Source organism: Vigna unguiculata, chromosome 2 (genome assembly GCF_004118075.2).
Source record: "Vigna unguiculata cultivar IT97K-499-35 chromosome 2, ASM411807v1, whole genome shotgun sequence".
NCBI lineage: Eukaryota > Viridiplantae > Streptophyta > Magnoliopsida > Fabales > Fabaceae > Vigna > Vigna unguiculata.
In genome coordinates, this window is record NC_040280.1 from 878,388 (window position 1) to 892,549 (window position 14,162).

Below are 14,162 nucleotides of genomic sequence, written 5' to 3' on the forward strand. Positions count from 1 at the left end.
AAGTAAAAAATTTAATTTTTTATCTCCTCATTATAATTACTCACGAAAGAATTACTTATCAATTAAAATTTTTAGAAAAAATAGTAAACAAAAGTCTTTTTTTATAATTTTTTTTGACAAATTTGTAAAAAAAAAATTCATATAATATGAGAATTTTAGTAGTATAAATTTATTAAATATAACTAAATAAAATTAGAAATGAAAAACTGTCATGCCAATTCACCACAATTTTACATGATAATTTAGCGATAGTTTAATACTTTTAGTCTATAAGCCCGTTTTGATTGTTGACTTTTCTTTTAAATTAAAATAAAAATAAAAAACAATTTACAAGAATAATTATTTTATAATATATTCTTAAAGGATATAAACATGCAATAATAATATGATTTAAATTATTAATACTAACTAGTTAAGTGTTTTCATTATTAATTATAGTATATAAGTTAATGTACAAGTAATAATTCTTTTTAATTTATTCAATTATATATATATATATATATATATTAAATAATCAATTAAAGACCTAAAAATATTTAATTTATTAAATACATATATATATATATATATATATAAATTATAAAAATACAAATTAAGAAAAAAAGAAAAAGAAAAAACTTGTTGGTTGTCAAGCCAACTTGTCCTCTAGTAGGGCGAGTCAATATTGTTTGTTCATTTAATTACGGGAGATTAGTTTCCTCACTTTTTTTTTTTTGGTAGGCCACCATGTTGTTGAGTCAAAATGGGTTAAGCTTGCCTACTTTGCACCCCAAATACAACTTTTTAATCATATACATATATGGCATGTAAGGAAAAAAATCAAATATAACTGACAAAACTTAAATAATACTAACCAAATAATGGATGAGAAGACCCAAGGGAGAAAGGAGAATAACCTATTAATAACAGCGAACGCAGGCGAGAATAAACAACATAGACCCAAGAGTGTGGCAAAAATGACAATCACGAAGAGTATTTATTATGGAAAAAATGGTAGTATATTAGGGAACATGGGGAAGAGAGAACAACGAGAATGGCGATAACAATGTCCTTACAATAAGACAATTTGGTAGCAAAAGTGAGGAGGCACTGTGACAACATGGTGGCATGAAGACATAAAGAAAAAAATATCGTTGTGAGAGAGAAGAAGATACAACAATAGAGTGCAAAATGGCGCACAACATGCTCTTATTTAGGACTTTCAATGATGATTCATTGATTAACTATAGTTGTTTTCACTTTTAATAATGGTTAATTATTAATTGTCATTGTTATCAATGATGGTTTAATGGGTTAACCAATATCTTTTTGTGTAATGGTTTGGTATGACATTTGAGAGATTTTTAGCATATATGAAATTTTCAGAGTTTTGATCACTTGTGAGAGTGGTTTTCTTTGGATCATACATTGAATTTTAGGAGTTGAGTAATGATTCTTCTTTATTTATTTCTATTCTTAGGCATCAAGTGGTTGGTACAAATAATATCAATATTCCTATGGTAAACATTACATGGGTCAAGTTACAATTGAATCGTGACATTTGGACTATTATATTTTTAAGTAAAAAAAGTTACATCTTGACTACAAGCTATAACTTTTGGTCTAGTGGTAAACATATAAGTATAAATCTTCAACATCAAGAGGTGTACCTTAGTTGTCCATCCATATAAGTAATATCCTCAAATTTTCTCTTGATTCCACACCTACTCCTTTCTCTAATTTGGTCATGTCTATATAATTCATCTTTTTGAGTTATTCTTACTTCTCTAGTTGTTCTTGATTCACAAATGATTATAATTGGATTGATTGAATCAAATAAGTTTAAATGATAAAGACACATTATTTTATTTTAACCATTCTCTTTGCAAGTCTCTAAATTGCAGGTAGCAACAAGTCATTAAACATATTTTTGATCATCATAAAAAAGGGGGAGATTGTTGGCAAAAAGAAGGAAGTCGAGTGATTTTGAATGATGATCAAGCACTAATGAAGACAAAGTGTTTAATTATGCAAATGTTATCTTGTAAAATAAAATAAGTGTATTGTAGAATAGTTTAATTAAACTTAGACTCAGTAGAAGGTTTCTTATTTTTAGAAAAACTACAGTGATAATCGATTATCACTATTGATAATCGATTATCTGTGCAGAACTTGTATTTTTCAGAAACCTACTGGAATAATCGATTATCTCCTGAAATAATCGATTATCCTGTTCAAAATTTGTTTTTCAGGAAACCTACTGGAATAATCGATTATCCTTAGTGATAATCAATTATCCTTGGCAGTTGGAACATAACGATTCAGTTTTTAACTTAAATTTCAAAAACCTACTGGAATAATCGATTATCCTTAGTGATAATCGATTATCTTTGGCAGTTGGAACATAACGGTTCAATTTTTAACCTAATTTTCGAAAACTCTATTTAAGGAACTGTAGTTCAACTTCAAAGATACCGTTTTTAGATTCAAAGTTCTTTGGCTATGACTGCAAAGTGTTGCTCTGTGAGATTCTTAAAGAAAGCTTTGAAAAACCTAGTGTGAGTGAGTGATAACTTTTTCTAAGTGATTTCTTAAAAGATTGAGTGCTATGCTGTTGCTAGGAAAGCTGGTCATCCTCTGTGAGATTCAGGGGGAATTATGTTCATCTCTTGTGGTTATTCAAGAGAGGTGTTTTCTAATCTTTACTCTTATATAATCTGTTGTAATTTGATTATTATAGTGATTGAGTTAATCTCTTTGTTTAAGAGATTAACAACTGGACGTAGGGTCTTTTGATATGAACCAGTATAAATATCAGTGTGCATCTTCTTCCCTTAAACTCCTTATTTATCTGCACATGCATTTAAAGTAACTATTATTTTAAGTTAATTAATTAAATTTTGAGAAAAATTTTAAAACCTGTCAAGATTTTTAAAAAACCAATTCACCCCCCTCTTGATTTTTGACCATTGTTTAGTCATTCCGCTGTCCGATACCAACAATTGCTATCAGAGCTTGCTTTGATAGTTATTCAAATTCTTCGAAAATGGTAGGGTCAAATCAAACTTTTGCTGAAGGTGCGCCTATCAATAGACCTCCACTTTTCACGGGTGAAAACTATCCTTTCTAGAAAGTCAGAATGTAAATATTTTTAGAATCAGTTGATAGGGGTATTTGGGATGTTGTTTTGAATGGACCATTTGTGCCTGTTAACGTTGTTAATGAAGTGCAGGAACCAAAGCCTTTTGCTCAATGGACTGCTGATGAAAACAGGAGAGCTCAATATGACGTTAAAGCCAGAAACATTATATCATCTGCTCTAACTCTTGATGAGTTCTACAGAATTTCTGTGTACACCAGTGCACGCGAGATGTGGGAAATCCTTTGAGTGACTCATGAAGGAACTAACGATGTTAAACGGGCTAGAAAGAACTCCTTGATACAAGAATATGAGTTGTTTCGAATGCAGCAGGGAGAAACCATCTACGATGTGCAGAAGCGGTTCACACACATTGTCAACCATCTCAATGGGCTAGGTAAAACATTTGATACTGATGAACTTAACATAAAAGTTCTTAAATCTTTGAATAGGACTTGGCAGCCAAAGGTGAGGCTATCACGGAGTCACAGAATCTTGCAACAATGACCATGGTGGCTCTGTTTGGAAAACTGAGAGAGCACGAGCTTGAGCTGGGAAGACTGAATGATGAAGAAGATCAAGGAAAAAAGAAGAATATTGCATTCAAAACTGAGGTTGTCAAAGGCAAGAAGCAAAAAGAGGAAGAAGATTCTAATGATGATGAGAATCTCAGTCTCATGATAAAGAAGTTCATAAAGTTCATGAAGTCCAAAGGAAGAAATCAATTCAAGAGTAATAAAAAGGAGAATCAAGGAAGCTCCTCAAACTTTAAATGCTATGGATGTAGAGAAACTGGTCATGTAAAAGCAGACTGCCCAAATTCAAAAAGGAGTGATGAAAAGAAAAGCAAGAAATATTATAAGAAAAAGGCATACATAGCGTGGGAAGATAATGCCTCAAGTTCATCCAACTCTGAGGGATCCGATGAGGAAGAAGCAAACTTTTGCTTAATGGCCAATAGTGATCACTCTGACAGTGAGGTAAGCTCCTCTGACAATGAAAATGATTATGATTCTCTTTATGATGCTTTTCAAGAATTGCTTGCTAAATCCAGTAAACTAGATATTGCTCACAAAAAATTAAAAAAGGATTTTAAAGAATTACAAGACAATCTTTAAAAATCTCTTGAAGAAGAAAATGTTTTGAAAAATAAAATCTTAAGTTTAGAAAATAGAGAAATTGAGGCAATTGAATGTGAATCTTGCAAAAGCTATATGTTTGAGTTAATGATTTTAGAAAAACAACTTAAAGATGCTTTAGAAAATAAATCTTTTGAAAAACATGTTTTTGAGAAGAAGAATCTAAGTAGAAACAAATATGTTCCTAAAAATAAAATTAAAAGGACTCATAGAGTGTGGGTAGAAAAAGGAACTGCTCACTATAAAAATACTTGTTTAGCTACTTGTTTTTATTGCATGAAAAAGGGGCATACATAAAATAAATGCAATATTAAACACTATGATGTTCCAAATGGGAAGTATACTTGGATGCCTATTGTTAGATAATTCTTATATCTGTCTAACCCTAAGGATCCAATAAAGTTAATGGGGACCTAAAGAAATTATTTTTTCTTATTTTGTAGTTAACTTCCAAAGCTAGAAAATCAATGTGGTACCTTGATAGTGGATGCTCAAGACACATGACGAGTGATAAAAGGAAGATCAAGAATCTCAAAAGAAAGGATCAAGGATTTGTTACATATGGAGATAACAACAAAGGGAAAATAATTGGTATTGGAGATGTTAGTGGATGGGATACCTTGGAGATCAAGGATGTGCTACTTGTAGAAGGACTGAAGCACAATCTTCTCAGTATTAGTCAACTATGCAACAAAGGTCTCAAAGTTATCTTTGAAAGTGATTACTGCACTATCCACCAAAAGGATTCTAAGGAAATTGCTTTGAAAGGTATGAGACACAACAATATCTATTTAATTGATCTTGATTATGCATCATCTAGTGATATAACATGTCTCGTTGCAAAATAAGAAAATCCTTAGTTGTGGCATAAAAGGGTTGCTCATATTCACATGAAATAGTTGAATAAGTTGATTTCTAAGGATTTAGTAATTGGTTTACCAAAAATAAAATTTGAAAAAGATAAAATATGTGCTGCTTGTCAAAAAGGAAAACAAGTAAGATCATCCTTTCATTCAAAAAATATTTTATCTACTTCAAAGCCTTTAAAGCTTTTGCATATGGATTTATTTGGTCCCTCTAGGATTAAGAGTTATGGAGGAAATTATTATGCTCTTGTTATTGTGGATGACTACTCTAGGTTTACTTGGACTTTCTTTCTTACCTTAAAAAGTGAAGCCTTTAAAGCATTTAAAAAATTTGCAAAATTAGTTCAAAATGAAAAAGATTTGAAAATTAAGATTATAAGAAATGATCATGGTGGGGAATTTCAAAATGAGTCATTTGAAAAATTTTGTGATAAAAATGGAATTTTGCATAATTTCTCTGCACCTAGGACACCTCAACAAAATGGAGTTGTAGAGAGGAAAAATAGATCCTTAGAGGAACTAGCTAGAACAATGCTAAATGAATATAATGTTCCTAAATATTTCTGGGTTGATGCTGTGAGTACTGCATGTTATGTTTTAAATAGAATGCTTATTAGGCCCATTTTAAAAATTACTCCTTATGAATTATTTAAAGGTAGAAAGCCAAATGTTGCTCATCTTAAAATTTTTGGATGCACGTGTTTTGTTTTAAATAATGGAAAAGAAAATTTAGAAAAATTTGATTCTAAAGCTGATGAGGCAATATTTCTAGGATATTCTCTTACTAGTAAAGCATATAGAGTCTTTAATCGAAGAACTTTGAATGTTGAAGAATCCATGTATGTTGTCTTTGATGGAGTTGTAGACCTTGAGGTGAACCCTCTTGAGTTAAATAAGCAAATTACAGGTGATGAAGAATATATTCAGGAGGCCCTTGATGAGATGTATTTAAATGAGAATCCACCTTATCAATCTGAAGATCTTGAAAAATGCTGGAAGTCACCAAGAGGATTATCTCTAGACAACATCATTGGTGATATTTCAAAAGGGGTAATCACTAGAAATATGAATAATTTCTGTATGAATGTTGCTTTTGTTTCGCAGATTGAACCAAAAAATGTTCAAGAAGCTCTTTAAGATGATCAATGGTGCATTGCAATGCAAGAGGAGCTCAATTAATTTGAAAGAAATAAAGTATGGGAGTTGATTCCAAGAAATGAATCACTTCAAGTGATTGGAACAAGATGGGTTTTCAGAAATAAGATGGATGAAGATGGAAATATTACTAAGAACAAAGCTAGGCTTGTGGCAAAGCGATATCGACAAGAAGAAGGTATAGACTATGATGAAACATACGCCCCTGTTGCAAGGTTAGAAGCTATACGCTTACTTCTTGCTTATTCCTCTATTATGAAATTTAAATTATATCAAATGGATGTCAAAAGTACTTTCCTAAATGGTTTTATCAAAGAAGATGTGTACGTTGAACAACCACCTGGTTTTGAGGATTATAAATTTCCAAATCATATTTATAAATTGAAAAAGGCACTTTATGGTTTAAAACAAGCACCTAGATCTTGGTATGAACGCTTAAGCACATTTTTGCTCGAAAATGATTTTGAAAGAGGTAAAATAGACTCAACTTTGTTTATTAAAAGAGTAGGTAAACACATTTTATTGGTTCAAGTGTATGTTGACGATATAATTTTTGGATCAACTGATAAATCTCTATGTGAAGGTTTTGCAAGCATAATGCAGGGTGAGTTTGAAATGTCAATGATGGGAGAATTAAACTTCTTCCTTGGTTTGCAAATTAAACAAATGGATGAAGGGACATTCATATCTCAATCTAAATATTGTAAGGAAATACTTAAAAGATTTGAAATGGACAATGCTAAAGCAGCAAATACTCCTATGGCAACTTCCTGCTATTTGGATAAAGATGAATCAGGTATTGAGGTAAATCAAACCATGTTTAGAGGTATGATATGATCTCTTTTATATCTTACTGAAAGTAGACCTGATATTATGCAATTTGTATGCGTTTGTGCTAGATATCAAGCTAATCCTAAGGAATCACATCTTATAGCAGTAAAAAGAATCTTAAAATATCTTAACGGAACTATATCTTTTGGACTTTGGTATCCTTCTGGGGCATCACTTAGTTTAATAGGGTACTCTGATGTTGATTATGGTGGCTGTAAAATAGATAGAAAAAGTACCAGTGGTACTTGTCTCCTCTTAGGAAGCTCATTAGTTTCTTGGCACTCCAAAAAACAAGCCTGTGTGGCTTTGTCAACTACAGAGGCCGAATACATTGCTACTGGCAATTGTTGTGCCCAAATCCTATGGATGAAGCAACAATTAGAGGATTACAGTATCTATCTAAATCATATACCTATAAAATGTGACAATACTAGTGTCATAAACTTAACTAAAAATCCCATAATGCATTCTAGGACAAAACACATAGAAATTAGACACCACTTCTTAAGGGATCACATAAGTAAAGGCAATTGTGTGATAGACTATGTAGACACCAAACATCAATTAGCAGACATCTTTACAAAGCCTTTAGCCAAAGACAGATTTTATGAGCTTAGGAGAGATTTAGGAATATTAGAAGTCTCTTGAAAGAGCAATAACCTTCATTTTTCATATTTTCGTAAAACAGTGCTCAATAATCGATTATCACTCATGATAATCGATTATCTTCTCCCAAAATAAGTTCTAAATTCCTGGAATAATCGATTATCAAGCAGAATAATCGATTATCATGACCCTGATCAAAATACTCAAAATCGTTCTGGAATAATCGATTATTACTTACAATAATCGATTATTTGCTCATACCAATCATTTCTGGAATTCATATTATGAAACAATAATCGATTATCACTCAGGATAATCGATTATTGCACGACGTTATGTAAAAATTTTCGAAAAAATAGCCGTTGTAACGGCTAGATTTGCTTTGATTTTCGCATTTTAGCCGTTGGGAGCCTACTCTTTATAAATTACGAATCCAAATTTCAACTATTCACGCAGAAACGAACTCCTCTCATCATTTGTCCTCTTTTTCTTTTAAAAAAACCCTAAAGACCCCTTCAGTGTCATCCTTTGCTCTTACAATCAGTGCCATGGCAGAATCATCTCGCAGAAAGATTCCAACACGTAGACGAACTGCTCCACGTCCAACTCAACCTTCCATCAGATCAGCATCTATCGAAGGTTGGATCTTTGACGAAGATCGAAGGGATGAATTCGTTCAGATTTGGAAAAACAAAGCACTCATCTCTCCCAAATATATCACTACTCGAAAATTCACAGCTGCAGGTTTTGAGTTTCCTGCTCTCTTTAATTTTCAAGGCATCAGACCATTTGTGGAAATGCATGGAAACTACTATCCTGATCTTGTACGAGTTTTCTACTACAATCTCAAGATCAGAGATGAAGTTGCTTTATCGAAGGTGAAAGGAGTGGACATTATCATCGATAATGATATTTGGGAAAATGTGGCGAAATTTCCCATCAATAATGCTGCGAAATCAATTCTCAATGGGATTGATGGCTTCAATCGAATCCTGGCCTATCAATCTTTCTTACGCAATCCAGCACAGGATGTTGGGAGACAATTATTGGCTGGAGGACTAAAAATGGATGAAAGACTCATCCATTACTTAATTGTCTGGATTTTGTGTCCTAGAGGAACCAATCATGCTCAGTGCTCAGAGGCTGACCTTCTCATCATGTATGCGACTCTAAATCGTGTTCCGATAAAATGGTCTAGTTTAATCCTTGACACTATGCTCAAAGCAAAGAGGTACCCACAATATCCTATCTCATATTCCCTCTTAATTTCAAGAATTTGCGAATACAAGGGAGTTGACACCACCGGGGAGCTTTGTCAAAGTACCCTACGTGCAAATGAAATTGCTGAAAGTTCTCTCAAACAGCTAAAGCTTGTTCCTCTTGGTGATACCTATGTCCATAGAGATGATATGCCCAACTATGACGCTGAAGATGAAGAACTTCCTCCTACTGATCCCATACCTCCTGCTACACAAAATGTTGGCTATTTAAGTAGTGCTGGCTCATCTTTCTCTATAGAAGACAACATAGCCAACATGAACAAACGACTAGAAGAATTATTTCTTCTGTCTAACTCTCGTCATGAAGAAGTTGTCGGGCTAATTAGGGGGATTGATACTAGAATTTCCCATTTAGAACATAGGTTTGATGAGGAATTCACTCATGATGATGACATGAGTGCAGAATTTTAGGGGGAGGATTTCTAACATATGTTTTACCACTGCTTGTAGTCTCTTTTAATTTCTGAATCAATAAATGATTAAGTATTTTATCTCCTGCTGTGTGCCCTCAAGCTTTTTTTCATTTAGGGGGAGCTCTACCCTTTTCTCATACGATCAAAAAAAGGGGGAGAATAAGTTTAAATGATAAAGACACATTATTTTATTTTAACCATTCTCTTTGCAAGTCTCTAAATTGCAGGTAGCAACAAGTTATTAAACATATTTTTGATCATCATAAAAAAGGAGGAGATTGTTGGCAAAAAGAAGGAAGTCGAGTGATTTTGAATAATGATCAAGCACTAATGAAGACAAAGTGTTTAATTATGCAAATGTTATCTAATAAAATAAAATAAGTGTATTGTAGAATAGTTTAATTAAACTTAGAATCAACAACATGGCATTCGTCTTTCTAGAAGGTTTCTTATTTTTAGAAAAACTACAGTGATAATCGATTATCACTATTGATAATCGATTATCTGTGCAGAACTTGTATTTTTCAAAAACCTACTGGAATAATCGATTATCTCCTGAAATAATCGATTATCCTATTCAAAATTTGCTTTTCAGGAAACCTACTGGAATAATCGATTATCCTTAGTGATAATCGATTATCCTTGGCAGTTGGAACATAACGATTCAGTTTTTAACTTAAATTTCAAAAACCTACTAGAATAATCGATTATCCTTAGTGATAATCGATTATCTTTGGCAGTTGGAACATAACGGTTCAATTTTTAACCTAATTTTCGAAAACTCTATTTAAGGAACTGCAGTTCAACTTCAAAGATACCGTTTTTAGATTTAGAGTTCTTTGGCTGTGATTGCAAAGTGTTGCTCTGTGAGATTCTTAAAGAAAGCTTTGAAAAACCTAGTGTGAGTGAGTGATAACTTTTTCTAAGTGAGTTCTTAGAAGATTGAGTGTTGTGTTGTTGCTAGGAAAGCTAGTCATCCTCTGTGAGATTCAGGGGGAGTTCTGTTCATCTCTTGTGGTTGTTCAAGAGAGGTGTTTTCTAATCTTTACTCTTATATAATCTGTTGTAATTTGATTATTATAGTGATTGAGTTAATCTCTTTATTTAAGAGATTAACAACTGGACGTAGGGTCTTTTGATATGAACCAGTATAAATATCAGTGTGCATCTTCTTCCCTTAAACTCTTTATTTATCTGCACTTGCATTTAAAGTAACTATTATTTTAAGTTAATTAATTAAATTTTGAGAACAATTTTAAAACCTGTCAAGATTTTTAAAAAACCAATTCAACCCCCCCTCTTGATTTTTGACCATTGTTTAGTCATTCCGCTGCGTGATACCAACAAACTTCTCATTATTAATTTGAACTCATTTTATGAAGTATATAGGAGATTCAACTCTTGATCTAACTGTGTAGTTCTATATGCTTATATTAGTCGAGCTTTCTCTGCATACTTGAACTTTATCATGTGGTGTGTACTTCAATATCTTCTTGTTCTAATTTACTTAAAGCACAAGAAACTTAAAGTATAAAAAGTTAGGTTATGTTTAAAATTTCACTTAAGAATTTATTTTGATAAGGTGATTTGGAGTTCAAAGGAAGTAATCCATGCAAATGATTAAAAGAAAATGATAATTCAATAATTGATTTAGGAATTTGGATAATTGTTAAGATTCTTGTTTATCGGTTAATAATTTCAATCTTAATGTTTCAATGAATTGTTTATCTGAGTTAAAATGACTTAGTTGTTTTGAGTCATGAGTGAAAAAATGAAAATATTTTTTTTGTGAAAAGTAAGGTCAAGGCTTTTGGTCCTAAAAGTGAAAAGAGTTGTCTCTCAAATGATCATATTTCGTTTGAGCAAGGTGATCGCCACAAGTTAGTCCTATTTTATAAAGAAATATTGTTGAATCAAAGAAACCTTTATAGTATTTTTCTATTTTTAAAACAAGAATTCCTATTTTAAATTTGTCATCAAAGATTTTAATTGTTATAATTTTTAAGATGTATGATGTTTTTGTGATTGAATAGGTTAATAATTGACTAAGATGAATTGTCATTGTAATTTGTTAACTTTTTGTGAACACAATAGTTTGAAATGGGATTAAACTATAGATGTGAGATAAATGTGATAGCCTTACCTTGTGTGAGTATTAAGTTATGGAATCATATTAAATGAAATATTTATAGTTCATTAGTAGCCCAAATAATTTAAATGAAAGTACTAAGAAGTGAAAAATCTATGAAAGTTATTGCATAACACTTTGTGGAATGCCTAGAATAAGTTACTTTATTGCATGTAAGTTATCTTTGAGATCTAAATTTTGGAACAATGTGCTACCCATCGAGAGTTTGATAAGAAATTATGGATTAATATCAAATGAAAGTATTTAATATATGTGTATTATATGAGACTGAAACAATGTTGTCAGCCTAATACGACATCATCTCAATTGCAAACATCTCGGTAGTAATAATGGCGCATACCTAGACCATTTCGATTTCCTAGAATAGGATAAACGTGATTAATCAAGGATTAAGTAAACAATCTAGGTTAGGAAAACTCTAAAACTACCTAGAATATGTCTTGACCTAGGTAATATATTCATATTTAGGTAAAAGTCCACGATAATATTATAAATAACATTGTTCACGAAGTAATATTTATGTATTCAACATTGCATTTATTGCTCACGTACACATATCTGACTTGAGCATTGGAATGTCATTGCAATCACCCTCCACACTTAGTCCTAGACGTATTCGAGTTGGAGGAAACATCTCGGTTATTCGTGAGAGAAGGCTTGACATATCTTGAATTGGAATGACAAATCAACACACAAGAGTGTTCCTCGCGAACATGTATTGTGTGTTTTTAGTCCTCGCAAAAGCAATTAATCTTTTGAAAATCACTTAATTTTGTAATTATGATACCTTTGTAAGATGAAATGTAGGATTGAACATTTGGTGAACATACCCTCTTCAACATTTATCTTTTGAAAATTATATTTATATATATATATATATATATATATATATATATATATATATAATAAAAGTTTTTATTTATCTTTATGTATTTATAGTATTTAAGGTTAAAGGTGAATTGTTTGATAAAATTGTTATATAACAAAAAATATAAAGAAAACAACGTGAAATACTTTCCAAATGTGATTTTATACCTCATTAATTATTTACATATAATATAATATCTATTAATTTAAAACACAATTCATAATAAAAACTCTAAAAGGAAAACTAAATAAGTTGTTACAAATTCTAGATTTAAAATATTTTCTAAAAGAGAAGGTAACCTAAAGAGGATGATAGCGAAGTCATTTGACGCACAAACAGTGAAAATGATGTTTATGAGCCAAATGCACTTTTGGTTTGGTGGTATCATGGTATTGTACTCTACACATGTAGATTGGAACAGTGATGTAGGTCTGAAAAGTCATGACATAAAAATGTATATAAAAGCAACTAATAATTGTTCAAAAGTGGCACACGTCTAAGGTGCATAGTGGGATCCAAGCACATGCATAGTATATTTGTGAGTTTTGGATTTTAGGGTTTGATTTTGGAATTATTGAAACAAGGCACGATGAGGCTTGACTTGTCGGTTGAAAGAAGAAAAAAGAGGAACAACATAAATTGATTAGCATTGGTAAGCAAGATAAATGTACATTGAAAGAGCTATGGGCTAAGGTGGAGTGAGGATACAAAAGAGTGATGTATTGGTAAAGAGAATGTGCTTGCAAGGAAATACAAGTAATCCTATGATGGTAAGTTCTTTTTCAACCACCTCTACCTTCTCTCTCCCATTGCCTCCTTTTGCTCTTTCACTAAAAATGGAAGTTTCAATTTCAAGAAAGAGGAACACGAAAAAGTGGCTTGCTCATCATATTTCCTTCCGATATTTATGATTAAATATACTTTTTTTACTATTTACTTATTTTATGAAAGTGTTCTTGCAAGACTAAATATATCCCTTAAAGATCTCCTTTAATTTTCTTCATGCGTACTCTAAACTCTACTCTAACACATTTGAGCAAAGATGTCTCAAGTTCTTGTCTCTCCAAAACCAAAAGGATGAGAAAACACTCCATTGCTCAAGTACTGTATTGTCATTCATAAATACTGTAATAATAGAACGTCATTTATTTACTTCATCTATCGTACTATTTATACTATATTTATGGACTTTTACTTGGATGGACATGGTCCACATGACTAATTACCTTAATTAACTCTACCTAATTCTCTCCTAATATGTTTTATCATTGCCCTAACTTAATCACATTTTGCTTCGGTTAATGATGTGGTCGATTATATGTTGTTCTGGTCTAAATATATTTAGGTTAAGTACATTTCGGACCAGGTGATTGAGATGTTCTTGAGCATGTGTAGTACAAAAAGATATGTAAAACATTATTCCAACAAATGATGTGTGAATATTATATTATATTTTGTTGTAGAATTTTCTTTGTCATGCAAAAAAATGTCATTTGCTTATAGTTTAATTTATGAAAGAAACACAAGTTTTCAAAAAAGTTAGAGACAAAAATCATATTTAATTTTATTTATATCTAAAATTTATTTTTATATAATAGATAAAAAGGAGACGGAAAGTGTTTATTAATAAAATATTAGTTTTTGTTAATTGAAAATAAAATAGGTATTAAGCTTTATACAAATTTTTTAATATATTTTTTGGAATTATGGTATTGAGATGAATTATGTGTGCCTTGG

The 14,162-nt window shown here is 31.4% G+C and overlaps 1 protein-coding gene across 1 annotated transcript; it reads left to right on the forward strand.

Moving 5' to 3' along the window:
• Positions 1–3,025: 3,025 nt before the first annotated feature.
• Positions 3,026–6,260, forward strand: LOC114173577. The gene is made up of 7 exons (XM_028058062.1): positions 3,026–3,056; positions 3,135–3,328; positions 3,571–3,850; positions 3,998–4,098; positions 4,701–5,025; positions 5,896–6,173; positions 6,228–6,260. Exons 1-7 carry the CDS (start codon positions 3,026–3,028, stop codon positions 6,258–6,260), a joined length of 1,242 nt encoding a protein of 413 aa, XP_027913863.1.
• Positions 6,261–14,162: the final 7,902 nt, after the last annotated feature.

Coding starts and splice junctions, on each gene's coding strand:
- LOC114173577 (XM_028058062.1), top strand. CDS start 3,026: ATGGTAGGGTCAAATCAAACTTTTGCTGAAG. Junction 3,329..3,570: donor ATGAGTTCTACAGAATTTCT/GTGTACACCAGT, acceptor ATCTTTGAATAG/GACTTGGCAGCCAAAGGTGA. Junction 6,174..6,227: donor TTGGTGATATTTCAAAAGGG/GTAATCACTAGA, acceptor TTTGTTTCGCAG/ATTGAACCAAAAAATGTTCA.